General features: G+C 42.1%; 1 protein-coding gene across 2 annotated transcripts in view; it reads left to right on the top strand.

Moving 5' to 3' along the window:
* sema5a (sema domain, seven thrombospondin repeats (type 1 and type 1-like), transmembrane domain (TM) and short cytoplasmic domain, (semaphorin) 5A) overlaps positions 1-27,728 on the top strand; it is a 144,181-nt gene that overhangs the window by 48,061 nt on the left and 68,392 nt on the right. For both annotated transcript variants that reach the window (XR_437047.3, XM_006794637.3), the window contains exons 3-6: positions 5,630-5,729; positions 10,191-10,236; positions 20,906-20,968; positions 23,660-23,758. Coding sequence is in view for 1 of the 2 variants with exons in the window: in XM_006794637.3 (XP_006794700.2) it covers positions 5,630-5,729; positions 10,191-10,236; positions 20,906-20,968; positions 23,660-23,758 (308 nt within the window). In the remaining variant the exon portion in view is untranslated. The remainder of the gene's footprint in view (positions 1-5,629; positions 5,730-10,190; positions 10,237-20,905; positions 20,969-23,659; positions 23,759-27,728) is intronic.

The following is a 27,728-nucleotide window of genomic DNA, read 5'->3' as shown; positions in this document are numbered from 1 at the left end:
GGCTGACAGAACTGCTACTGTGGCGCAAGGGTGCCGTAGTCTAACTACTGCTTTCTGCTTTGTGTGGCGGTTTCAGAAAGAAAGCACACCACATACAGTTCAGCAGCAATGCTCCAAAATGTTTACCCTGAAAAGGTACGCTTGCTGTACTTGAACAAAAACAGGTCCGCATATAGCTCCAGAAGAGGTCCAATGTAAATGTGTGCCATTTATAGGATTACTTTAGGAGGGGCTTTGAAGGATTTCTCTGTTTCTGGCGGGCATGTTTTGTTTAGACTCCTGACAAAGGATTTGTAGTGTTACTGTAGCCCCTGACATATACTGTATTAATAAAGCGTTGTATTTAACAAGAGTTCCTAGGTGTAGGCTTGAAAGGCTTTTAAAGGTTATAAACTGTGGTGTAAACAATGTCTTCACAGGCCAAGCCGAGGGCCATGTCTCTGTGGAGAGCAACAGCCCGACTTGTTTTACAGCCACAAACTGAGCTCAGCTTTTATCATCCCCGAACAGCAAACACATCGTTAGAAGGAGGGGAGTGAAAGCAAGAAAATAAACAAATGGCCTTATAGAATTCATAAATGCAACAGGCCGCAAGAAGTGTCAGAGATGCTTTAATTGGCCTTTTGGGGATGTGTCTTTTAAATTTAAAGCCCACTGAGGTCTTTGGAGCTTAACGTCTGTATTAATGTCCAAGGTCAGGTATGCATTAGCCATGTTTTACTTAAATGGGTGGCAATCTGCCTGGGGAACAAATGAGGCGCCATCCATATTTTTGGGATTAGTGCATTTTTACGTTCCCCAACTTCTCTAAGATGTCATCACCATGCATATTTGTTTTCATTTTATATTCCTCTGAGTGGACTGAAGAGATCTGGTCATCCTGGTAAAAGCGCTTCTGTCCTAAATACACATTGGATTTAAATATTTTAGTGCACACTTATTTGTGGCTTTTTACCGTGGTTTGTTTTGCATGATTCACTCACTGCCCCGGGGCCAAAACACAGCAATGGGAGTTGAAGTTGTAGGACTTCTAGCTGGAAATTGTGCTTGGGGTTTGTTTTTTTTTTGTTTTTTTGCTCTAAAAAAACCCGCAAAAAACAACATGCAGGAACCTCGGGGCGCTGAGCCGTGCATGAAGCTCTTAAGCACCCTCGCCTTTTTTTGCTTTGGATTTTCTCCAAACGCACAGGTGTCAGTTCTTCGACTGCGCGGACCAGTCGTTTCCTTGTAACAACTTGAACAAATAGTTGCTATTCTCGCCGCAGCGCCATTACCGCAGGGCGGCATTTTAGTGTGAATTGGCTCTTCGTTTATGTGAGCGCCCACCGCCACACTCTATTTACACCACTCACAGAGAAACCATTCATGTTTCAGAATTGGTTCCACATGTTGCCATTGTTGTCAGCCTGGCAGTGCTTATCGAGCGGCAACTTTAAGCACTGGCAGACTGGAGAGTGGCGTGGCCTCTGATGCTCAGTGTAAATATTTATATATCCTGTCGTTTTGTCTTCGTGTCAACTGCCGTGTGTCATAGAAGGGAATAACAAATGGCATGTGAGTGATGGGTTCTATTTTGAGGAGGTGGGAGACAGGGGTTAAGAGGATAAGTTGGGACTGAGAAAAGGGGGGAAGGGGGTTTATATGTGTGTGTTCGCTGGTTTCGTGTTGGCCCAGAGCCCTGGCTGCGCTCTGAATTTACACCCCTGATCCATGTGTGTGTTTGTGTGTGAGCCGTCCCGCGTGTGTGTCTGCACGCCGTCGTCTTATGAGCAGCCAATCCCCTGATTCAGTCAGCTGCTGTACAAGCCTTGATGTGATTACATTATCACATGCATTTAAAGAGCAGCTCATGTGAACCCATGCAACATGCAAAGCAGCGCTGAAATTTAGTAAAGGAGATAGGAAATTGGATTTGTCTTATTAGTTGGAGGGGTCGTCCCACTGGTCCCTCATCTGCTGGGTTAACGATAAGGTTAATTTGTTGGCTGTGTGTTGGATCATGTAATTCTCCCTGGGTGCCTCTAAAATTACCTTCTACAATCTATCCAAAAAAGAAAAAAACACATATATATCAAGTTAGATGAGAAATTGAAATATTCTTTTGGTGATGGTAAACCAGCATCCAGGAATGTTGTTTTGTAAAACTCTTTCCAAGTGTGCCACACTTTTGTAGCGGGAAAGCCAAAGGCCAATGTGCCAAACCCCCCCAATGAGTGGGATGTTGGGAAGCTCCGCATATATTTAGCTGCACAGCCTTGGGAGGGCCCGTCCACGCTGGCTATGAATGTTTATGAATGGTTCCTTGGCCTCTTCACAAAAGGCCATAAATCCTTTGAGTGCTTTTGTGTTCAATTAGAACCTTTTGCCCCTTTTGCACACTCCTAACAAATATCCCCTCTTCTCCCTCTTTCCGTCTCATACATGCAGACACACACACACACAGACACACTCTCCATCACCCCGTTACGGAGCCTTCCCTGGTGAGTCAGGGAGATTTATGAGAAGCTGGGTTCGTCAAGCGCCGTCTTCCCCCCGGGGGGTGTCACAACTGCATTTGTATGCTAGGGATCCTCTCGATGGCGTACTATAAAAAAACCCCAAAAAACAAGCCCATTGGAGTCAGAGGATTCGCACATCCAAAACTTGCTCTCTCTCTCTAGAATAAGCGGAGCAGCAGCCATTAAGCAAAATGAAATCTTTGGGGTGAAGTTGGCTGCGATCTTCCAGATATTTATTACAGCAGGGCTAATGAAAATGCATTAATGCTGTGTGGAGTAAGACGCGGGGTGTTTTTCTGTCTCGCAGTTCTCTTGTACTTATCACCGGGGACTTGAAAGAGAACAAGGGGAAAAATGTCTTTGCATACAGCGGCGCTGTCTCCGCGGATGATATTGTTTTGTTAGGAGAGTCAGGGTTTGGTCCCACTACGTGAGTTGGTGGCAGCAGATGTTCTTTGGAAGCTCCTGTTTCTTTGCTTTGTTTGTCTTCATTTTGAGCCACTCACAAATCCCACGTTTGTCACAGAAACTCGAAGTACTTGCTTTTGATGCAGTCAAGGGAGAGCGTGCTTTCATTTGAAACGCTGTCTGACAGGTGTGCCTGAAGAAGCAGATAATGTGTTTCGAGGGGGGATATTCAAGCTGTCCTCTCCCTCTGTTCCAGCCCTGATGGAAAGCTCCCCGGTAAATTAAAAACGTCCCTTTGAAATTTTTAGTGTGGAAATAGCTCGCAAATGTAGTGATGAATGATTTTAAATCACTGTAGCAACCGCTAAAAGAAATTTGCCTTGGCACCCTGCTCGGAGATATTCACGCACGCAGTAATTCCTAGATATCTGAAGGAAATGTCCCGTTTAAGTTATTTTAAATGTAGCCAGACTTTTGTGTACAGCAATACTTCAATAATGACTCCAGATCAAGCAAGTGATTTATCACTATAATGACTGACCGACTACTCTCAGCTAAACCTATCAGGTAACCAGACAGTAGACAGACCATCCTCGCAGCTTGATTCAATTGGTCAAGGGTTAATGGGTTGGGCGCCAACAGGCATGTTGTGGATAAGATGTCAGCGTCTGTCTGGGATCTCGCTCTCTCTATCTTTCTGTCTCTGTTTCCCTGTAACATGGAGAAGCGGTCAGATCGTCCATAAAAACAAAAGTCCAATTCTCATCTGCCTCGTAGTTTTTGCAGAGCATTAATTTCCTTGTGTCGATCAGCACTAGTTGTTCAGTGATGTACTTGTGCTGAATTTAAATGGTTTCCCAGTGAGTCATAAGACATCCAAATTTCAGGTTTCACTTTGGAAGATTTTAAGAAAAGGAGCTTGTGAAACACTAACGTCAAAGTACTTTTATCCACGCTGAAGAACTTTTGAATGAGTGACGGTGCAGAGTCTTTGTGTTCTTTACTCAGTCTCATCTTCATTTCTTCAAACCCAGTTTAAATCATGGCAGTGACGAAGTGGACTGACAGATTCAGTTGGGGGATGGTGATAAACAAATATTGTTGTACGAGCACCAAGTACCAGTTGCTCACTTTTAAGTAATTTCCGTACATATTAATGTCTCATTTAAAGCTTATCTGGGATTCAGGGACACCTTAAAATTTAGCATATTAGTCATAACTGTGTTTTCATTAGAGGATAATCACTTAGAAATAATTGTGTTTTGGTTCATTTAGAATGTGCCCTTCATATCTACATATGCAGGAGGCCTTTTTCAGGGAGCCTGCCATTTCCAGCTGCCTTGTCCCTACATCAGCCCAGAATAGATAAACCAAACATGGTTTCAATGGAGGGCCTTTGGTATGTATACGCTAATGTATGGCCAGCATAGGTTCTTTTATACATACGGGCAACAATGAGACAAACACCAAAACGCAAATGGTTTTACAGATGGACACCACTGAAATCTTCCCTCCTCATATTTCTGACTGTTTTTTCACTAGTTTTGCATTTGGCTAGTGTCACTCTTAGTAGAATGAGGTGATACCTTATGTATACTCTACAGAAATTCTCCATGAGAGACAGAACAGGTCTGTAGAAGGGCATTGACCCGTCAGCAGGACCGGTATCTGCTCGTTTCTGCAAGGGGGGACAGGATGAGCACTGCTACAGCTACAAAATTACCTCCAGCAGACTGCTGGTGTGAATGTCTCTGACCAAACAACCAGAAACAGACTTTGTGAGGGTGGCTTAAGGACCTGACATCCTTTAGTGGGCCCTCTGCTTTCCACAGTTGAGAGCAGGTTCACCCTAAGTATATGTAACAGATGTAAAAGGGTTTGGAGAAGCCGCGGAGAACGTTATGCTGCCTGTAACACTGTTCAGCATGCCCGGTTTGGTGGGTCAGTGATAGTCTGGGGAGGTACATCCATGGAGGGATGCACAACAGCACTCTGAATGCCATTATCAGGATGAAGTCTTTGACTCATTGTCAGATCCTACCCTGGTGCAGTGGTCCTGGTGCCTAACAATGCCCAGTGATCTATCCAGGCATTTCATAGGGGAATGAACGGATTGATACCATTGACTGGTCCCCACACTCTCCTGACTGAAATCCAATTAAAAAAAACCTCTGGGACATTATGTTTCAGTCCATCTTACCTGTACGCTAAACTGTCCAGGATCTCAGTGATGCCCTGGTCCAGATGTGGGAGGAGATCCCCCGGGACACCGTCCTTCGTCTCATTAGTAGCATGCCCCAACGTTGTCAGGCATGCATAGAAGCACGTAGGGCCCATACAAAATACTGACTACCATTTTGAATTGCTGCAATGTAATATCTGCAAAATGGACTATTCTCCCACATCATTTTTTCACTTTGATTTTTGGTGTGTCTTTGAAATCAGCCCTCGGTTTATAATTTTCTTTTCCATCAAACAATGTCGAATCCTTTCATTTCGAACACATTACCCCGTTCATATCAGTGTAGATATGTTTCCCCCTCCATTGAGATCTGATCTGCTTTCAAAGTGTTTTTCTAATTTTTCTGAGCAGTGTATTCGAGTGCCTTGAGAAAAGTTGCAGCACCCCTTTGAACTAACATTATTCATCAGCACAGCTGTCATTTACTGCCAGCTCCACTCTGATTGGCTCATTGACATTTTGTCCTCTGTGTTGTTGACAGAAATGGAGCCCTGGATCTTCAGGTTCAAAGCAGAGGGCACGGTGGATTATTCACAGCTGACCTTTGACCCTGGCCAGAACGAACTTATCGTCGGCGCCAGGTAACCCATATCCAACATTGTTACTTTTCTCATTCTCTTTCCTTTGTCCTTTGTCTTTGTTGTCTGTGCTTTTGTTGTCTTTCATTCTTGTTTTTTTGTTTTTTTTTGCAGCGTTTGTTGGTGCGTTGCATGAGTAATGATCAGTTTCTCCATAGATGTCTTCAAAAGAAAAATGGCTTTGGAGATTGTTTCCAAGTCCATTGTCTTTGTCGAGCACAGCCAAGTGTGTGTGTGTTTGCATATATGTGTACTTGTATTGCTTATGTTGTGAGGACATAAATCTGTTTACACAGTGACATCGTTGGGATTAGCCTCACTTTTAGAGACAAACACTAAGTGCCCAAAACATAAATCCTTACATTTAAGGGTGAAGGCTTGGTTGAAGGTCAGGGTAAGGTCAGAGATTAGTAAGTAGTAGTTGTGGTTAGGCTAAGATCCCAAATGAATGAATGAATGTATAAAGTTGTGAATAAACACTGTTGTTGTTGTTTTCAAATGTTATATGTGCTTGAAGACTTAGATGTGTAAGTGTTTGCTTCATTGCTGATGAAGTAAGCTATGCACTTCACTTAATAGCTTTAGTAGTTGTAGAAAGAAATAATCATGGCAACATCAACAGGAGATAACAGGAAAGCTATCAGGAAGGAGCGCAGCAAAGCAAACAGAAACAAAGTGAGCCCAGGGAATTTACTAATGCACCTAGAACCTTAAGATGGAAAGGCTTAATCTGGAAAATGTATGTGGGTGGATAAAGGTCTTACAGGTGAGTAAATCCCCCCTGGAAAACATGGTAAGGAATATAATATAATATAATATAATATAATATAATATAATATAATATAATATAATATAATATAATATAATATAATATAACATAACATAATGCAGCAAATAAAAGCCATCTTTTATTTTTAGCTACCATTCAAGATTCAGGCAGTTATATCAACACATGCACACAACACTCAAAAAAATCAAATAAGAGATTTTCTTCACTTCTCTGTGCCAACTCGATGGCTGTTGAGTGTCTAAGTATGAAAGGCAGTGTAGCTAGATAGATGACTGCAGGTTGGGTTAGAAGTATGAGTGATAATGGAAGGAAGGAGGGATCGATGAAAATATCAATACAGTAAAATAGGAGGCCGTGGCCACGCTGAGACCTGGCTGATAGCCACTCTTCAGGAGACTGATCTTTGCCAAAGCACTTATTTGTATGTGCATGTGTATTCAGGTGCTTGAGGAAACAGACTTTAGGATTTTTACTCTGTAATGAGATATCTGCTTTATTTAGAGAAAAAAAATTAAAGATTGCTCTGTAAAACTGTTTGTTTGCATGAAAAAAAGCACCTGATAGGTTATCTTCCTACACGTTTGCAAAATCTGTGTCTGTTCAAGAGCTTTTAAGCAAATCAAGTAATGGAAAAAAAATCATGCAGTCCAGATCATCTTTGAATAAAATATTTTTTCTCAGAAATAAACTTAACAAATATCCCTATCTATGTAATGCAGCAACTCAGCATACCTGCTTTCTAAAACCATAGACTGTATATAAAAAATGGATACATGCACCATGATATCACTTTATGTTTTGTGGATTTACATTTCGGAACCTCAGTTTGGGCAACGTCATCTTGTTTTTTTGGTTTGTTTTCTGTTTGTTGAATTTACTTTCCATTGCCAGGCTTTGTTGATAAGTATTTAGATCATGCTAGCTAGCTAAGTGAGCAAGCTACATAAATATGGGAGTATTTGACATGGGAGTATTTGACATGCGCATAAACCTGCTTATTAATGCTAATGAGTGAACAAATTAGTACAAATATCTGTGCAGCAAATAGCATTTCTATGTCATGTAGCTGCATTAAAAATTGTCCAAAAAGCACCAACACCACAAACATGGCTGAGGTCCATTTCAGTGAGTCTGCACCTTCTGATCAAAGATGGTAAACTTTTAAGTCTTGCACAATACGTTTTATAACTCTACGACTGTCATGATGGGAGAAAATAGCTATAGACCCCAATGTTATTACATATTTATATCTATTTGTAAAGCTGGGCATTTTAACTTGATAGCCTGTAGGCACTGACCTACCTTTGTAGCCAGTCACACAAGACCTTTCAAGTAGATTTCAGCTTGTCCGAAAAAAGCCATTTTAGGGCCCGAGGTATACATCCACACCTCCTCTTGCAGCTGGTCTGTCTGTACTTAAAGCCACAAAGTGAAATTTCTTCTTCTAATTGTTCAGCCTAAGAGTGTATGTATATGCATTTCTATAGACATCTGTAGAAAGTGCTAAAATGAAGATTAAACGTGTTATGATTTGAGTAGACGGTCATGTTACAAAGTAAGTTACAAGCTGATTTAAGTTGGGTATGAAAGTTTAAAAAAAAAAAACAAGACTGAGCTATCTTCGGCAGATTATTCGAAAGCGTGGGCACATGTCATATGCACATATAACATTCCTCTTTAAAAATTTGCCTTTTGGTGGCACGGACCTGCAAAAACATGGATATTACAGAAATCTCAAAGGGGGAAAAAATCACAGTAAATAATGCTTTTAGTCGTAATTGTCAAATTTCATGTGATCTCATTCTGGTAATGGTGGATAATGGCTGTAGTAGACAGCCTGAGACATTGTTAGTCAAATTATAGAATATTCCTCTTGAGACAGGATTCATTACAACTATGATGTTTCTTGAAAAGTTAGAAATGCCAGTGAATCAGTGTTGTTTGTGCCTTGCAGATTTGAAAAGCTCCAGGCAAGGCAGGACATACTTATTAGAGTGCGATTTCACAGTCAGGCTTTGATTGTCCTTCAGTTGCCTTCCCCCCCTCTCTCACTTACTCTTTTCATACATGTGAAACCCTGGGAATAGGAGCATAAAACCTTTTAGCTATGCTTTATCTACTCTTTTTTTTGGTGTCCTAATTATGGGTTGGAGAAACCTAGAGGTCCATCATTTGCTGCAGTCGTTGAATTCAGCCATCCGTTGAATACAGTTCATTTCAATACCCTGACTACGCTCTTACAATTCCTTGTGCCACCTATGAAAAGATTCATTTTAACTCCAACTGCGGGAACTTTAGAAGCTTCAGATGTGGCATTTTTAAAGGGGAACTTCACCAATTTTACACAACAAAGTCTATTTACAATTCCCGTATTATACTGCAGCACATGTGGAACTGAATTCGACAAAGGTCGGTGTGATGAGAGCAAGTTTCCCAAAAAATAGGAGTAAAAATGAGGGAGTGGCGCTGGAGAGGACTGAGGCTGTCTGAAGTCTGTAGCCTGCTTCTCATCCTCACTTGAGCCTCGTGGATTGAAGCTATATAACTAGTTACAGTGAAACAGGCATATAAAAAAGAAAGCACATCCTCTTTTAAATGAGAGGTTTTACATATCAGGAATAACAATAAAATAATAAAAATAAATTGTATGGTTCTTACCGAATTCTAAAATCAGATGAACAACAACACATGGCATATATAACACACTGTATTTTCTTTTTTCAACATAAACTAAGCCAAAATATCAAGTAATCTTTTACTACTTTCATAAAACTGAAGACTGTAGGAAGGGTAAGCCGTAGGTGCTGCTAATCAGATGGACTTGATTAATGAATCACTAATCTCTAGCAGTTTTTACAATTTGCTTGAGTCAGGCTTGTGTTAACAAAGGAAGAACGATAACAGCAATGATCTTATAGAAGAAACCGTTTCTGCCCATCAATCTGAGAAGGGTTATAAAGCCATTTCCAATTTGAGGTCCACCACTCTACAGTGAGAAAGATTATTCACAAGTTAAAAATGTTCGACACAGTTCAGAGAAACTGCAAAAAGCCCAAGAGGTATATTTTAGACTCTACAGGCCTCAGCATGTAAAATGTTAAAGTTCATGACACTACAATTAGGAAAAGGCTGAACAAGAAGGGCTTTGGACGGCTTGCCAGGAAAAACCCTCTTACCTCTAAAAATGGCATGGAAGCTAAGGTTTGCAAAGTTGCATTTGAACAAACCACAAGAGTTCTGGAACAATGAACAGATGAGACCAAAGTGGAGATGTTTGGCCAAAAGCAAACACAGCAAACTAGCACAAATACTTCATACCAACTGAGGGAAGTATGAGGATTTGAGCTTGTTTTGCAGCCACAGGACCTGGGCACCTTTAGGTCATTAAGTCAACAGTGAACTCCTCTGTACACCAAAGTATTCTACAGTCCAACAGCTAAAGCTTGGCCAAGATTAGGTCATGCAACAGGACAATGATCTCAAGCAAATCTACAGAATGCCTGAAAGAGAAAACAATTAAGGTGCAGCGATGGTAAAATCTTATTGAAATTGAAATGGAAAAACCTTTTAATAACAGTGCAGTTTTGACCTGTTGTCCGATCCTCACACCTTTGTTTCTCGCTTTCAGTGCATTAAAGGGCTCCATTAACTCACACCTTCCCTTCTTTTCACAGAAATCACCTCTTCAGACTCAATCTTGAAGACCTGACACTGATCCAGGTGAGTGCTAATTCTGTCTCCCGCTGCCGTTTTCTGAGTCTCACTCACCCAGTTTTCTAGGCGAATCCCCCTTCAACAAACAGTGCGCTAATTTTAGCATGCCGCGTGTCTGTGCTCGCAACCTAAAGCGGTTACAGCAAAATGGTTTAGCGTTTCACATGTCACAACAACTTCACAACCCGGTGGAGCTCCAGTGGGCTCGGTTGACAGCGCCGTGGGTTGATACTCGCAGGGAATGAAAGAGTGTTGATAGGAAGCGTTGTCTATGTTAATATCCTCCTTGCTAAAATCCAATTTGAAGGTGTTTGTGAAATTTGAAGCTGTACTTTGCCACATGTCTAAGCTTTTAAAAGATCTTCTGCAATTTCTTTAATGTGATACTACAAATGATTTGAAATGGCAAACAGAAATCAAAGTGTCCTAACATCTCATGCGCGTGTTGCACAAAATATGTATAAATAGCTGTGCACGCAAGCTGGCAATTTAATTTTTTCACCCTGTCTTTCCCACATGTTGTCGCTAATTTCTTTTTCCAACATCCTCTCATTTCACTTTCTTTTTTTCCTCTCTTCTATGAGCCCACATATCCCCACCTGTGGAGCAAGCCAATTTTGTGACCCACTGAGTTACCATACAAACACTGACACTTTGAGGGCTTTATTTGCAGGTGGTAACAGCAAGCCTTCTTTGATGCTTAGACAACTCTTTATGTTTGCCATTTACACTCTAGAAAACCAGGGGAGAGGATGAGGACGAAGAGAATGAGAATCAGGGGAGCAAGAACGGCTGGGTGGAGCAGGAGTGTTGTTGACATAGATCTGACTAGAAGGGGAAAATGAGGAAAATGGACAGAAGAAATAAGAAGCGAGGCTGAATTTGTTAGGCAGGAGGGAGTGGAGGGTAGAACGCACAAAGGAACCAGGGAGCAGCGAGACAGCACACAGACAGCGAGGGAAGAAAGCAGGAAAAAGAAACCCGCAGAGACAGACGAGGATTCACGCAGAGCCGGTCTTTTGTGGCCGCTTGCTGGGACTCCGATGCTTTACAAAGTTGCTCTGTGGCATCCGCGCACCCAGCTATCCTCCCCTTCTTTTTTTCATCCTGTGCTCGACTGGGTTTGCAGAATCAGCAAGGAGATTCCACTGAGCCAATCTACCCTGCATCTCCAAGATGTCTTCTTATGAGAGAATAGGATCTGGTAATCCGTGCCAAGGCCTGGGGCCGGTTTAAGCTGACCTGCTCACTAGACCCAGCTTCGCATTTAACCATGCCAAGGCCATAAAGTCAAGCATAAATATATATCCAAGTGGTGGAATTTAAGGAGGAAAGGGGGAATTATTCCTTTCACCTCCTTGAAGCATCTTTCTTTCCTTCCTTTTTTTTTATCCAAGCATGAAACAGGAGATTAAATGCGCAGAGATTTGGTTGCCTCTGCGCCTGGGTTTACATATATTTCTCATTCTTATTGTTGTTGGATATGAAAGCCTTGAATGAATTTCCCCTTTGGCGCTGTTGCTCCACTCACATTACACGCATTGCTGATTGATCAAATAGATTTACTAGGGAACATGGTGCTGAAGGTGGCAGAGCCAGCAAAGAAAGTTTGAGCACAAGCACTTGTTAGTAGTCCTGTGCATTTTATTACAGTTGCACCAAGGTTCAAGAGAGTTGCATGAGCTTCTCTCTCTCTCTCTCTCTCTCTCTCTCTTCTGCAGGAGGAAATTAAGCTAAAAGCTACACCTACGCCTGTCTTTGTGATTTCACCCCATCCCCATGTATCAGCACTGTCAGATAATGCCCGATGGCAGTGATTTGTTCTTGCATGGATGGCAGCGTTAAGAAGGAGGCTGTGTATGATTTGACAGAGCACAAGGTTTAAAGCTACTGTAATACAAACAGCCTGTAATATGCTAAAGAGTTGGGTATGATTACCTTATGATTGATGACTGATCTCATCATGCATGACACTTTTCTGGGGAGGACAAAATAAAAAACAGCCACCAAGGTTTCCTTTGAGGCAAAGATTAATCCAACCTACCTCTCCCGCCCTTGGATGCAGTGTGATAAGTTGCTTTCAAGCTTTTCAAGAGGCAGAGAATGAACTGTGAATATCTGGTAGTCTTACTGTTGTATTACGAAGGGTGTGTGTGTGTGTGTGTGGGGGGGGGGGGGGGGGGGGGGGAAGCACTGACACTTGGACTGGTAGCTAAACACTGCCCTTCTGTTGCACATATCGAGATGAGACAAGGAGATTGATTGACACTGAGCCCCAGCAAACATAATCTCCTCAGTAAATTGGCTCCTTGTTTGGAGGTAATAAAAATCAGAAAAAAGGACAACAGCTGGAGAGAAAGCGGACTTTTGTTTTAAAAGAAATAGTGGATGCGAATCCATCTGTGAAGTGTGTGTTTTCTAAGAAGACCTTAAAGATTTGGTCTTAAGAGTGTAAACTGTGTCACTCCCTGAGGAAAGCTATAAAGGGTGTTTACAAGACAGAGGCGCACTTAAAGAATCATAAAGAGAAGAAAATATTTCACATCGCGTTAACTTTCTAACCTGTGCTCAAACCGAGTGGCAGTTTGGGGTTGAAGTGGGAAGAGTCAGTCATCAACACATGCGTCAGCCCTCGCGATGACCTTGATTGGAGTTAATATCTCGTACTTAAAGTTTTTTTTTCCTGCTGTGTCTCAGTAGCCTGAAGAGGCTTTCCTCTCCCTGTCAACCTCTACCCTCATCGTCACTGATCTGGAAAACGCTGTCAAGAACAAAAGGTGGATACTTTTCTCCTTGCTCCACTTTCAAAACTTGTGCAGCAGAGTTGAAAAAAAAATAGAAGAAGAAGACAGGAATGTAACTGTGCAGCATGTGCAACTACTGAGACATTTAGAGCTTCCACAGACAAACAATTAGCTTGAAACGACCCAACGAAGCACAATTTCCCTCTCTATTTACAGTAAATTGCACATTACATGTCATCTCCATTCAGTATTGTCCTTCTGCCCTGTTTATCATTCATATCCTGAGATCAGCTACTGCCAGCCTTAGGGGAAGCAAATCAATGCTGGCACTGCCATTGCTAACTATGCCAGCTCAGATTAATTGCTTGTTTTTCTGTCTGCACGTGAGCTCACCAAATAATATCAGCGTGCCCATTTTTTAGCAACGTCTTTACTTCTTTACTTGGGCTAATAAACCACTGCTAACTTCCACGCTCGTCCTTAAAAGCATGAACCGAAAGGACCCAAAGTTTCTAATTTGCATTCAGTGATAAGAGTCTATTGAATTCACATAAACAAAGGTGCTAATGTAAGAAGAAATTACCAGGGGAAGGGGAAAAAAAGCTAAACGCACACACACACTCGGCCTGTACAAGCCAATATCAGGATCCTGCTTCCATGCTAAATCGGAATAAGATGCAGAAGATGAGCCTGAGTTTCAACAGAAAAACCGAGGCACAGCGTTAGTCAATAAGCACTGGGATGAGGAAGGATCAGTGGTATTGTTCATGATTCAATATAGGCGAGGAGGAGAAAATAGTGGAAATTCACTCCAGCCTCTCTCTTGTCCTCCTGCACTCGCACAGGAAAACACTATCCATAACAGTTTCCCTTGGCAACAGACACTGTATGCTGTTGAGATGTATTTTGTGCTTTTATTTTTCTTTGCTTCCTCTTGTATTGTGTCCTTCACCCCGTCCCCCTCTTTTTAAATTTTTTTTAAAAGAAGGACTTTTTCCACTTTTGCGTGTCTAATATATCACGGCCTTGTCTCTTGTAATTACACTGCATCAGCCAAACAATTAGCCCTGCTAATCAGTAGCTAACAGCAACTGTCCTTCATAGCTCTGGAAGCATTTCCAATTCACTGAGCTGAGCGCTAACTTGGCCGTTTAAATGCATAGACCAAAATGCACGATTGGAACTGGAGATGCAGACACGTACAGTGATATTATGGACGCGACGGCATGTTCAACCATAATAGTTGTGAGTATATTGTAAAAGGCAGACAGTAGCAGGGGGTCTCTTCTACACGGACTCATCCGTTTAAAGTGTCACGATGATATGAGTAGAGACACGGACCTACACGTTGGCAAAGGCATGACATCAAGACCAATTTCGCGTGTAAATCTTTCAGCAGCTCACATCAGCAGACATCAGTGTGAATAGTAAATACTGTGCCAGCACATCAGAAGGTAATATCAGATATTCATAAGCCAGATTAGATTTCCCCCCACAGGATTTGTCCAGCTCTTACTCTCAACCCGCCGTCCCCTTGTAATGAGGCGCACAGCTAGTCATTTCACAAAGCTAGACAGCTGTCAGCAGCGAGTGTGTTCTCTGGACCCTCTTTATGCAAAATATATTCAATATCATGTCTGGAAACTGCTGTTTTGGAATTCAGCTCCTCACTCCCTCCTCCATCTCACTGACTACCTCACTCAGCCCACACAGTCTGCCTTGTTCTGGCTGACTCCTAAGTTGGACTCTGTTTTCGCTTTGTTGTTTCCCCCCCTGTCTATTTGTCCCTTATTTTCCCTTTTCTGTCCTTTCCTCTGTCGTTGTCCGTCTCCCTCCCTGCCTACTCTCCCCCTTTGTATCTCTCCTGCACCCACCACACCTAACAATAGCCCCTCAGTGTGAGGGCTGGCGAGAGGCTTGGGCACAATGGTTCATCTCTAAGGACTGCACCCATTACAGGGGGCAGGATAGAGGGTGGATGCGAGGAAAAAAAAAAATTCTTCTCCGCTGCTTTCATTTCTTCCCTGAAGCAACAAATGACTGTGGTAAATTCTCTCTGCCTAACTGAATTTCTGCATCGTAATCACATTTTATGTTACTTAACATACTATTCCAGTCTATTTTAATTTTCCTATTTTTTAGCCGCTTTGGTTAAAAATAAAACTGTCCATCAAGCTCTCGCTGAGCGCTAGATGGTAGCAGTGATGCTTAAAATAAATAAAATGTGACAACAAACAGGCACAGTAATACAAATTATCCAGAAAAGTTCTCCATTTAGAAAATTCAGAAATTAGAAAATATTTAGAAAAGAAAAGAGTAAAAATATTGAGCGGACCGCTAACATTTCAAGCAGCTATAGATCTGTCAAGTTAACTTGAGCTAGTACTGCAGTGACTCACGCTGGTTCCAAACAGCTGTGTTTAGACCTGTTGACAATAAGCACAAGCTTCTCTTTACAGCTGAGCTATTTGGCAGCGTGTGTGTTCAAGACCTCTTGTTTGGCCTCCTGTTGTGTCTATACAAATAGAAAGTACAATATAATTAACTTTTTCACTGATATTCTAAAATAATTATTGGTCTGAGTCAGTGGTGTGCGATGACTTTTACAGAAAGGAAAGCAGAGCAAATGATCCCCCGACCACCAAATGATCAGTTGAGCAGTTCGGCTGTTTCTCACCCACCAACGACACAAATTGAACCAGATGAAAACATAATAAACATTTCATGATTAATGTGGCCTGTCTTTTCTGTGCTGACAGTATCTCTCCAGCATCTTGCTACATTCTGCTTGGATGTCATAAACACTGTGAACTCCTTTCTGGCTGTTAGGCTTATTAGTTTTATTTTTGCTGTATAGGGAGGGCGCATATCTTAAAAAAAGACCTTCTATAACACCCATCAAAATATATACTGTTAACTAAGAATGACCAATGATGGAGGGGTTATTTAGATTTTCTCTCCTTTGAAAACCCGGCACTACAACTAAGTATACATCGTGTAAGTTCTCCATCTCCATAATGTCCTACCCACTGCTTCTTTCCTGGTGCCTTTGTCTTAATCCAGTTTTTGGTGATCTTTGCTGCAGAAAGGAGAATTTTTGCCAAGTAACGGTCCTTTACATGTACAGCACCTTTCAAGTATCCAAGATACAAAACAAGGCAAGTTCTGGGTGAATTTTGACTCAGAAAATGTGAATTTTTCTACATTTCCAGAAAATGTGTGTATTATCTGGTTGATTCCATCCACTCAGCCTCCAACACTGTTGTTGTGTATTGGTTTGTTTATTTTTAATCTTAGGTGCAATAAAATACGAATTATACAGTCACATTTTAGACACAAAGCATTCATTGATTAACTCCCTATCAGAAAATTGCTCGCTGGTTTTTGCAATTTTGTGGGAAATCAGATACACATTTTTTCCACTCCAGGGGCAAGGGTACCTAGACCCAGGGCTTAGAGTACGCTTGGGGAGTGTGATTGTGTGTACAGTGTCTCTTTATGTCTGTCTCCACGTTGGGTGAGTGTGGAGTAAGTGCATATGAGAGCATGAGGGTGGGAATGGATGTTTGTATCTGTGTGTGCCTGTATGTCTGTGTCTATATGTCAGGTTGGGTATCAGACGCCACCTCTCTAGGGACATCTCAGGCCCTCCAAGGTATGGAGGCCTATCTCCCCCCACCACTCCCCCTGCCAGTGGCAGACGCCCTCAGACATCGCTGCGTTGGTGGGTCTTTGTGTCCGGGGATGGGCGCCCAGGTGCACACCGGCTCACTCCTTGGTGGCTGCTTATCGGGGCCTGGAGCCTGGGGCTTGCTCGGGCCACTTTGAGGGTGGGGTGCCCTCGGCCTCTCGGCCTCTCGGCCTGGGGCTTGGTTAGGTTTTTGTTTTTTGCCCTTTATCCCTGGCCCTCTTCTCTGCTGTTTTTTCCCCTCTTTCTTTCTCCCTTTTCTTTTCCTCATTCAAGTCTGTCCCGTATCTAGCAAGTGAAAATAAAAAATATAAAATAAACAATAAAAGGTAAATCAAATAGACCATTACGGCAAGGCTGGGATGGTCCATTTGGTAAAGTAAATCCGTTGGGCATCTTTCTTCGCCTTTAGACAATAATTCTGATGGCAAAAGAGCCAAACAAGACAGGCAAAAAAAAAAAAAAGATACACATTTTAAAGGAAACTGCTTGTTTATTTCTTTTTTAATTTATTACTGGTGTGTGTGTGTGTGTGTGTGTGTGTGTGTGTGTGTGTGTGTGTGTGTGTGTGTGTGTGTGTTTGTGTGTGTGTGTGGTTTTGATTGTTAGTCCATAGCGCTTTATGAGAGTTGTGAGTGTTGCTTATCTTTTTAGGTGAAATAACGTAAGAGTTTGAGATTCCAGAGGGGCTGGCAGCAATGCACTCAGTGAAAGGGACTATGTGTTTATTGAGGTAACTTTATGCTTGCATAGCCTGGAGCTGAAATGGGACAACATGGGAATGCTAATTAAATATTCCGCGCCTATTGCAAATTTCCATTGCTGAATTGTAACATCCACTCTTATCTGTATTAAATCGATAGGTTTCTAAAAGAGATAAAAGAAATATTGTGCAGAATTGAGTTCAACTTATTGGTACAGCCCTCCTCCAGGGTCCCTGTTTCTCAAGTGGCCCTTTGGGGAAAATTAAATGCACTACTCTGCACTCTAGTTTATGCATTAGGAGTCTACCTCAGGTGGTTTTCATTCTCTCCCTCTCTTTCTTTCATTCTTTCTCCCTGTCCTATCCCCCAGTCATGTCTGTCCCGTTTGCAGCAACCAAAAATAAAATAAATTCATAATTATAATAAAGGTCAATCAAATGGACCAATATGATCCACTTGGTAAAATAAATCCGCTTGGCATCTTTCTTGGCCTTAAGACAACAATTCTGATGGCTAAAGATCCAAACGGGACACAAAAAAGAAAACAAAAAAAGGAGTCTACCTCAGGTGGTTGCATTTCTTTCTTGCTTTCACTTCTTTGTTTTTTACTTCAGAAGTGGCGTTTGCAACTCTGATCTGCTATCCTTACATGTGTCACATTGCCTTGAAATACCAAATGCCTTCAGTCCCATATGGTGTATTTTCCGTTTTGGGCTAAATCACCAGCTTTTTGTGTCGCTAAATTTAATCCTGGCCCTCTGTCATGATTTCGGCTGTGTGGCAAGCAGGAATTAGACCCAAACGCAAACTCACAGGGACACGGGGGATAAACTCAAAAGCACAGCTTTATTGCATGAAAAGCAGATCACAAGTAATACAAAACTAAACTGGGAAAAACTAAACATAAAGCTCACCGGGAAACACAAGGAGAATCACACAGCATGAGGGAGAACGCGGACCTAAATACACAGAGGGTTAACGAGGGAAGTGGGAGCACACGGGGAACACAGCTGACACAGATAATCGTAACGAGACAGGGCAGGAGTGAACACAACATGACGCATACTGACGAGAGACTGTCAAAGTAAAACAGGAAGTACACAGAGGTTCAGACAGGAGGAGAGAGAGACGTAACAGGCTGGGGAAAACATTGAATGAAACACAAGGAGGGGAGACGAGGGCTCACAGATACACAGAGGGGCACACAGGGGGTAAAAGTCACAAGGGGAAATCAAATAAGGAACAACTTAACAGAGCAACCCTGGAACAGTGGTCTAAATAAAGAACAAAATACAAAAATACATGAAAACTAAGAATGCTTGGCCAACATAGCCCAGGATCGTGACGCTCTCTTTCTGTCTTATCTTCTTTGCTTCCCCTCTACGTCTTTATTCTAGTTCCCTCTAGGTGACAAAGGCACAGAAAAGACTTGTGTGAAGCAGCTTCCTCTGATAAAGCCAAGAATTATTATTACTTAATGACAGCACATTCCAGACATATTTCAGTTTAAGACAGATTCATCTTGGAGGCACAGGGGCTGAACAATAGCATTCTAATGAGCTTTTAATGTTTCTTAATGACACTGGCGCTTGCTTAGCTCGGCTGTGATTCTGTTCTCCACTCTGGACCATTTGAGCCTGGGCAGTCAGATTAGGTGGCGTTAGCAGTCTGTGATGTCAGCATATCGCCACTTAACTTGCTCGTGGACATCACCTACTTCAGTAGCTGTAAAGTTGATGTCTTAAATATGAAATGAGAATATGTATTATTCCGAAAATACGTTCTGCACCACTCCGAATGACGATAAATCACATGATTGACCCGTGATGACAAAAAGAAACACTTTGCTCCCACTAATGTGATTTCAAGTTGTAATTTAGCCTCGTACCATGACTGATTTTTTTTACACTGAAAGCTTGTGAGTAAGGTTTCAGGCCATTAACAGTTTTTCTTTACCCCCCACCCCCCCCCCCCCCCATGCGATTAGCTAAAGCGCTCTCAGCGCTTTCAGCACCCACATTGAATTCAGCTGGGACCGGCAGTGGTGCTGTGTGTGCAGGCTGTGCTGTTTGTGCTGATGTGTGTGGTTTGTGTAGTGGATGGATGCACAGCCCCAGAATAGCCAGCTTTGGCCTGGAATGGAAGTGACACACAAGAGACAGAGAGAAGCCAGCGTCCATTAATGTCCCATATCTTATCCTCCCCGAATTGCAGCACACACGCTGAGCACTTTCCTTCCTTTAAGCCCCTCCTCCCTGTTACTGAACTGTGTACACATTTAGGTGTTTCTATGCCTCCCAAAGGTCACTGAAGCAGAAAACAAAAGCTCTTGTCATAAAACGCAGCATAAACTTCTACCGCCTTCTAAAGAAGAAATAAAAGTTCTACTAAATGCTAAGGGGTGTTCAGCTTTCGTTCCCCCTCTTGTCCTGGCATAAAACAGTCCTGATACCAAGGTGAAATCTAATATTCTCTGTCAGTTAGCGATATTTACTATATTCCCACAGAGAGAAGTACTGTACCTCTGGCTACTTTCCAGGTTATTACTGCAGGAAAGTTGTACTGCTGTGGGCAACAACAAAAAAAACGGAAGTTAAATAGTCTCACTTTTGGAAACTTTTTGTGACTCGCCGTTAAGCGTATTATTTCACCAGCCAATTTTTCTTTTAAGTATTCGTGTCTCTGCCAGTCATGCAGAGCTCGTGGCAGTGGTGGCTAATTCTGCCTGTCACAAGTGCGAGAGTCTTAGTGGCCTACTGCCCTCCCAAGGCCAGCAGGCATTTCATGAATAGAGAATTTTTATCAATGAGGAAGCCCCCTTCCCCAGGGGTTACGAGGAAATTAAAAGGTAGAAAGTGGAGCACGCTGGTGTCTTCACCCTTGGAGGAGAAAAAGTCGGCTTTATCTTCTTATTCTTCCTCCTGCTGCCTTAAAATGTCAGAGGCGTCCCTCTGTTTCTCCTTCACATGTAAATCACGTTGACACCCTACTCTAGGGACTCGCCTGTTATGTCTTAAGATCCCTCCTTTTCCCTCACACATAAATCAAATTGACATTCGGCTTGCACGCTCTTGCGTCTCATTTTTTGGGGGTCTCTGTTTGCTATCCACCTTAATTGGATTCCATGTCTGTATTTAACAGGGCTTATAAACGCATGTGTGTGTGCCGTAAGAGCGTGCGAGAACGTGTGTGTGCCTCTGAGAGTACAGTGAAGATGTGATGTCAAATTAATTTTCGCCTCTGTTTGAATCCTTCCCTCCTCACCCAAGTCGATCGCTGTATGCTGCATGCTTTTCTATTTGATTTTCTAAATGTGTTTTCCTGTCTTCTGTGGCATTTGTATTGCCGAGCTAGTCAACAAACATCAAAATGACTTCAAAAAGGTGGGAATCATGCCCATGGCTTAGAGCTGGGCATTGTTTTGTTTGGGCTCAGTGAGTGCTTTTCAAAGTGCTTCATGATGATGACATGGCACCCAGTGTTTGCTACTACTTGATGGTTTATTGGTAGCCTTACACAGCTTTTCTTTTTCTCTGCAGGAGGCTGAGTGGCACTGCGATGAATTCACCAAGGGAGCCTGCTTCAGCCGTGGAAAGTCTGAGGTGAGTTGAGGCGATGGCTGAACTGTAATTGTGCTTTATCAGACACTTGTCACTAAATTGAAAAGAAAAAAAAAAATACAAGTTTCAGTGTATTTTTCAGTGAACTCGTCTCGCTTGCTACTTACGGTTGTTTTCTTGCACACGTTTGTGCACCAGAACAGATATTAATGTGAAAATTCATGGAATTTCCCACAATGTTTTGTTAGAGTAACAAAAAAGATAGTCGATTATGAACGAAAATGCAATCCTTCAGCATTTGCTGAAAGACTTTCTAAATTACAACACCGCAGCTTTCATGTTTCCTCAACCCTTTTCCTGCGGGTTTGGTAATCTACAAAAATAACACCTGAATGAATGCTGTTCACTGGAGGAAATGAAGTGCCCAGATGTTCCCACCAGCACATCAGTGCTGTATAATAGCTTTGACTTGAAAGCTAAAAAAAAAAGAGGAAAGAAATCTTCTAAAGACACTAATCATGGATCTACCAGCCTTTTTGTCTTTACAGAAACAGTTGATCGGTTTCAAAGAACACAAAGGAAAAATTATGATGAAACATAATGAGGCTTGAAAGCAACGCGGGGCTTTTAATGTGGCTTTAACATATGGACACATGGGGAATCCCTGCTTTGTATATGGGATATACCTCAAAGACAATTCAAATCAACTTAATGTGAAGTAAAGACCTTCCCACCACACCTTAGCCCCTATTTATGGATCTTGTTCAAAGGGAGTTCCTATTGTTTCAATCTGTGCAGTGTATGTTTTTGTACGTGGTTAGCTGGCATATTCCCCTACAAAACAGATGGTTTAGCGGCTAAACTTGACTTGTAGGTGAACTGCCCAACCCTGATCTGTGTGTGTGTGTGCGCGCACTACTGTGTATTTATCCTCCTGTGAAAGGTGGTTAGGGACCCATAATAGGCATGCACTGGCTGGCCAGCATAAGATAGCTGTTGTGAATTACAGACCAAAGCTACCTCAGTCCTTGAGAGTCACTGCTGTTTGGCAAGGCTGAATTGTTTTGCTCACTGTTCCCTTCTGAGGATCAGCTCCTGTGATGTACACTAAGAATAGCATTAAAAGACTTTATTCTCCGGCAGCTGACAGGGCTTTCGATGGTTTATTACCTAGCTCAATGCGGAGCAATATACCATCGCTTAAGCTATTACACAGACACCGTCCCTGTGCTTTGAGTGAATTTACAAGTGATTGTTTGGGGGGTTTTTTCTTAATGCACGCATCCGCTCTTCTTTTGTGTATTTGATTTATTCCAGCTGGGAAAAGAAAGGAGACTTAAATTGACTTGACAGGACTTGATTGCTGCTTCTGTTTTGTTTTATAATGTGAGAGCCAAGCGCAGCAGTCTCTGTATTACAGTATGGACGCAGAACATTTGTCAGGAAGTTTTCATAAACAAGTCGAAACTGTGAGGCTGGGCAAATATTAAATATGCTGGTATTTACTCTAGAAACAAACTACAGCGAAGGATTGAATTATACGGGCCCCTTCACAACCCACGCATGTTCCTCCACCCACACGTGCGCATGCGGGTATACAGCGCGTAACAAGCTGCACAAACAGCACAAACAGCACAGATATATAGGCACGCATGACATTAGGCATGACTGCTCGTACACGCGAATAAACACATACACACATACTTTGGCTGTGCTTAGCACCAGGAAACCAGTTGTTTTACGAGTCACCCTTCATCTTGATAGGGGGAAATAAAAGTCCTTACCCTCCTTCCTTCCATCCTCGCTGTGATGCCCTCCACTCCTAAATCAGACCCTCGAGAGGGGGAGTTAGGGTTGCCCTGGGCACTTCAAGTGGCTCAGACAATAGCAGATTTATAAGGTTTTAAATTTCTATGAGGGGCCTCACCAACCCAGCCATGGCCCCTTTCAGATGGAGGAGACCTTATGAGTTTATTACCTTGTCCTAGGACAAAAACAAATGCCGCTCTCTGACATGAATACTGACTCCTGCTGTAACATTTACTACAAAATGACTCCTGCTGATGGAAATTGCCAGAAAGGCTTTGTGGAAGCCGGACCGTTATATTCAGAGTTCATGACTTTCAGCGACAATCATTCTTTCAATCAATCACTCACTCCGTCGGTCCCACTTTATTTGTGCGCTTTTAACCAAGTGCTGAGTGGTTTTGCTAGAAACCCGGGCCAAAACCTCAGAGGAGGACTGAGCCAAGAAAGGAGCTGTGAACATGTACTTCACCATAATTTAGGGGAAAATAGTTTGAATTGATTAATGTAGAGAGCTGGCTAAAAGAGTGATGATTAAATAGAGTGTATGAGAGTCTACACTTTATATTTCACTTTTTGACCAATCAACAGAGATAAAGCTATTTTCTAAACCAATCCTGAGTGGCACTCTCCCACAGCCGTTACATTTATCTGTTCTTCACTTTATTCAGATCCCTCTCCAAATCCAGCCCCTGTTGAATCAAGATGTGACTTGGCTAAGCCATGTGGGCATTAGCCTTGATTTGACTCTGTCTAGCTTGCCCACGTTTCAGAGTAGGCCTCCCGTGGTTGCAGGTGTTTTTCTCATTTATTGGCATAAAGTGTAATTTTGTCTCTGCCTGATGCTGTTGCTTGTCAGTGGATAGATAATGGCACTTCTGCTAACTGCTAACTCCGATATGTGTGTTTGCTGGTGTGTTTCCACAGGAGGAGTGCCAGAACTACATCAGGGTGCTACTGGTAAATGGGAACAGGCTGTTTACATGTGGAACCAATGCCTTCACCCCCATCTGCACCAACCGAACGGTATGAACAATGCCAGAATTTGTCTTGGCTTCTACAACGCTGCATTATTTTGACCTTAACTTTCACACAGTCTTATCATTTATATCACTTATATCATTTATATCTACTATATCCCTGATAGTGTTAATTCAAGGGAAGTTGGTATATTATTAATATATTACGTTAATCCTTCAAGAGTGATAGTCTGCTAGTATTTTTGCTCGTTACCTATTTTTTCAGTGTTATATTACACTGGTAGTGAGTAGGGGTGGGTTTTTATAATCGATTTATCGATTAAAATCGATTCTGGCTTGGATAACGTAAAATCGATTCATTAAAATCCTTTATGTTTATGCCCTTTATGCGCTTATTCTAAAGCTGTTAGTTTTATCTCCCTCCAAACAATATTGACTGAACCAGCAGCAAAAGAAGATCCAAACTACACTTCACATAAACATCGTCATGTATTCACTCTTACTTTTACTGTTTTGCTTCAACCACGATGCACAGCTCTCTCTCTCTGTACTGTTTTCTGCATTATTCGCTTGCTTGTTATGCACAAGTCTACCGTTGTTTACAGCACTGTCGGCCGATGGGTTTTTTTTTTGTTTTATATACTTCCGGAAAGAAAACCTAATTTCTGCCGTTCAATACTGAACAAATTTAAACTTTTTAGAATTATGCAAAATGCAAAACGCTTAGCTGTGTCTCTAATAAAACCGCTGTAACTTCAGAGGTAATGTTCATGTGTTGATTAATGGTTTTCTTTCGTTTTTGATGTACTGCAGAATATTTTTATAAAATCCCAGGCCAGGAAAATCACCTTCATGTTTTTCTGTGCTTTATCCTCAGCTACTTTGACACAAAGGCATCTGCTGTGATGCTCACACCTTTGATAAAGTCTTGCGTGTGTCAGCTTCCTTTTTATAGATACAAAAATATGTAACTGTACTGATCTGAATTATAATATTTCTGACTGTCAAAATTTCCCAGATTCAAATCGAAGTGAATCGAATCAAATCGAATCGAATTAAATCAAATCGTGGATCGAATCGATTCGGGACCTTGTGAATCGGAATTGAATCGATTCTAGAAATCAGTGACGATACCCAGCCCTAGTAGTGAGTATTACGACATAACACATACATGCACCTGCAAAAGAAAAGATTAATTCATGTGCAATAAAATGTAGTCTTTGCAGTGTTGCTACGTCTTCATGCAATAACATCAGAGGCCTGTTGTTCAATAAGCTAGCAGTCCATCCATCCATCCATCCATTCATCCATCCATTCATCCATCCATTCATCCATCCATCCATTCATCCATCCATCCATCCATCCATCCATCCATCCATTCATCCATCATCCATCCATCCATCATCCATCCATTCATGCATCCATCCATCCATTCATCCATCCATCCATCCATCCATCCATCCATCCATTCATGCATCCATCCATCCATCCATTCATCCATCCATTCATCCATCATCCATCCATCCATTCATCCATCCATTCATCCATCCATCCATTCATGCATGCACCCATCCATCCATCCATCCATCCATCCATTCATCCATCCATCCATCCATCCATCCATCCATCCATCCATCCATCCATTCATCCATCCATCCATCCATCCATCCATCCATCCATCCATCCATCCATTTTCTGCAAGGGGAGCAGCAGTCTAACCAGAGATGACTAGGTTTCCTTCTCCCCAGTCATCTCCTCCAGCTCTTACAAAGCAATAGCAATGTGTTGCCAAGTTAGCTGAGAGATCTGAAGGATTTTCATTTTTCATTCTGAATGTCACTTTTCTCCTTTCCTTAAGTTTAAGACTGAGTCTAGCCAGCCTTTGGAGGAAGCCACCGCTTGTGTTCACGATCTTATTCTTTCAGTTACTCCCCACAGCTCGTGGGTTCATAGGTAAAAGTGACAATGTAGATCCAATGTAGTTCCTGCCTGTGGATTGGATGGTGGTTAAAAGAAGGAGGTCTTAGTGGTCCAATAAGATGCCTTGGTTAGATCTTGGCTTTGGTAAGCAAGCCAGAGACTCTTCTAGATGAATGTCTTGGGTTTTTATTACTCCTCCAGCCTGCTTATGGAAATCTTTGTGTATCCTTTTTATATACCCCGTCTTTAGGTACTAGGCTAGCCTGCATTTTGAAAAATCATACTAAAAAGGGATATTGGGTTTGTTAAAATGTGATACCAAGGGGTCTTGACGAAGCATCATTATCAGTACAATTATATTTGTGAGTATGTATGTCTCACTTTCATGTTGAGTTTTGAGTTGCCAGTTTAGTTGTTCTCTCGAGCATCTCTGAAAGTCGTTATTTTTTAATAAGCCTGCAAATATTCCAAATATTAAGACTGATTGATCGGTGGATGTCATCAGAAAGAAAGGTCAAGGTTGATAAACACGTTTAATCAAGGTATGATTGAGATCTTAATATCACAGGATTCTCTGTACAAGCTCCTCTGGCTTTTCTTGCCTCCTGTTTTGCACTCTGGGATGTAGACTAATTACAAAATAAATCTTATTAAGCTCTCTTATTTTGGATGTCGTGTTACCTCAGACTTGTTAAGCATCGTAATCAAAACATTGCCTTAAGCTCATTACTCCTGAAAATCATGGTGCTGGCCTGCAAGTAAACAGACTCCCTGTCTCATCTGTTCTGCTTTGTCCTTCTTCATGAGTCACGGCAATTACTTTGCACCTTTCTAGCACATCACATTGTCTTTTCGTCTTCTATATTTCTTTCTAGCGTGACGCAAGGTTTTCGCTCCTCTCTCTCTCCTCCTAACTCAAATTCCCTGCAGCTCTTAATCCCGTGTTTTAAAGGATGTTTAGCTGGACTTTTCATTTTGAACTGCTATTGTGTTTCAGCAGGCTCTTGACACAGTAGAGCAACCCAATATTTTTCTCGTGAAGTAACCACCGGTTTGCGAGTGGCTGCAGCCCTTTCACTTTTATTATAAGAGCAGCACTAATAACCATGTTTCTTGGTAACTGACATGTCAGCTGAGAACCTCTTTTTTTGTTGGTGGTGGTGACAAATGCTAACTGATGTTATGTTCTTACCGTAGAACAGCAATAAGGCCATAGCATAGATATCTAGCTCTCGTTCTGTTGTGCGTTTAGAGGAGGAGGTGGCAGGAGCTTACTATTATGATGACATTTGTTTTTGTCCAAAAGCACTGAATCCAAAGGTCACTGGCTCGTAATGACTGTTTACCGCTGTGAAAATACATATAGTTGAAATGCCATGGCATTATTATAGCAGTATTTCATCAGGCGCTGTCATATTTACCCACTGAACGTCCGTTAATGTGAAACACGAGTTGGGAACAGCAACGGCGACGGAATCACGCTCGGACAGATTTACTATCAGCTGTGGTGATAAACAGACAATGAGGAGAATATTAATGGTTTAATAAGCGCTGGGAGACGGATGATTAAATGCTGTTAACCATTTGAGTTTTTTGGCTGACTTTCTCTCTTGATTTATGTCTCTATTTTATGTTGTTATAGTGGTCCTAGTTGGGAATAGATTCGATTATACACTATAACTCATGCTGCAGCGCAGGATGAGAAGGAGCTTCGCCTTCTGTTCATAGTTACTTGACAGATAGGCACTGGATGTGTCATATACAGTGATATTCCCCGTGTCTCTTCGAGGATTACCGTTGACAACTCTGTCCACTAGCGCATCTCGGATCAGACATAGGGCTTGCGGCTAGACTTCTTGCTATAGTGGGTAGTTTAAAATTCTCTCAACGGCTTCTCAGTAGCACCATACACAGCATCCCGCTGGCACTCGCAGTGATCTGTCTTCCACTGTGAGCTGTCTCTTTCTGCATCGTCTCTATCAGGAGCATTCAGAGTCACTTCAGCGCCCTGTTCTCGCAGCTGCCGGGTCCGCCATAGAGACAACTGTCACTTCACTTCCTCAAAATGCGACGGATGCACTGCGTTCTATTTATCG

Source organism: Neolamprologus brichardi, chromosome 9 (assembly GCF_056152115.1).
Source record: "Neolamprologus brichardi isolate AB-2024 chromosome 9, ASM5615211v1, whole genome shotgun sequence".
NCBI lineage: Eukaryota > Metazoa > Chordata > Actinopteri > Cichliformes > Cichlidae > Neolamprologus > Neolamprologus brichardi.
The sequence above is the reverse complement of the archived record's forward strand: the minus strand, read 5'-3'. Positions and strand labels throughout refer to the sequence as shown.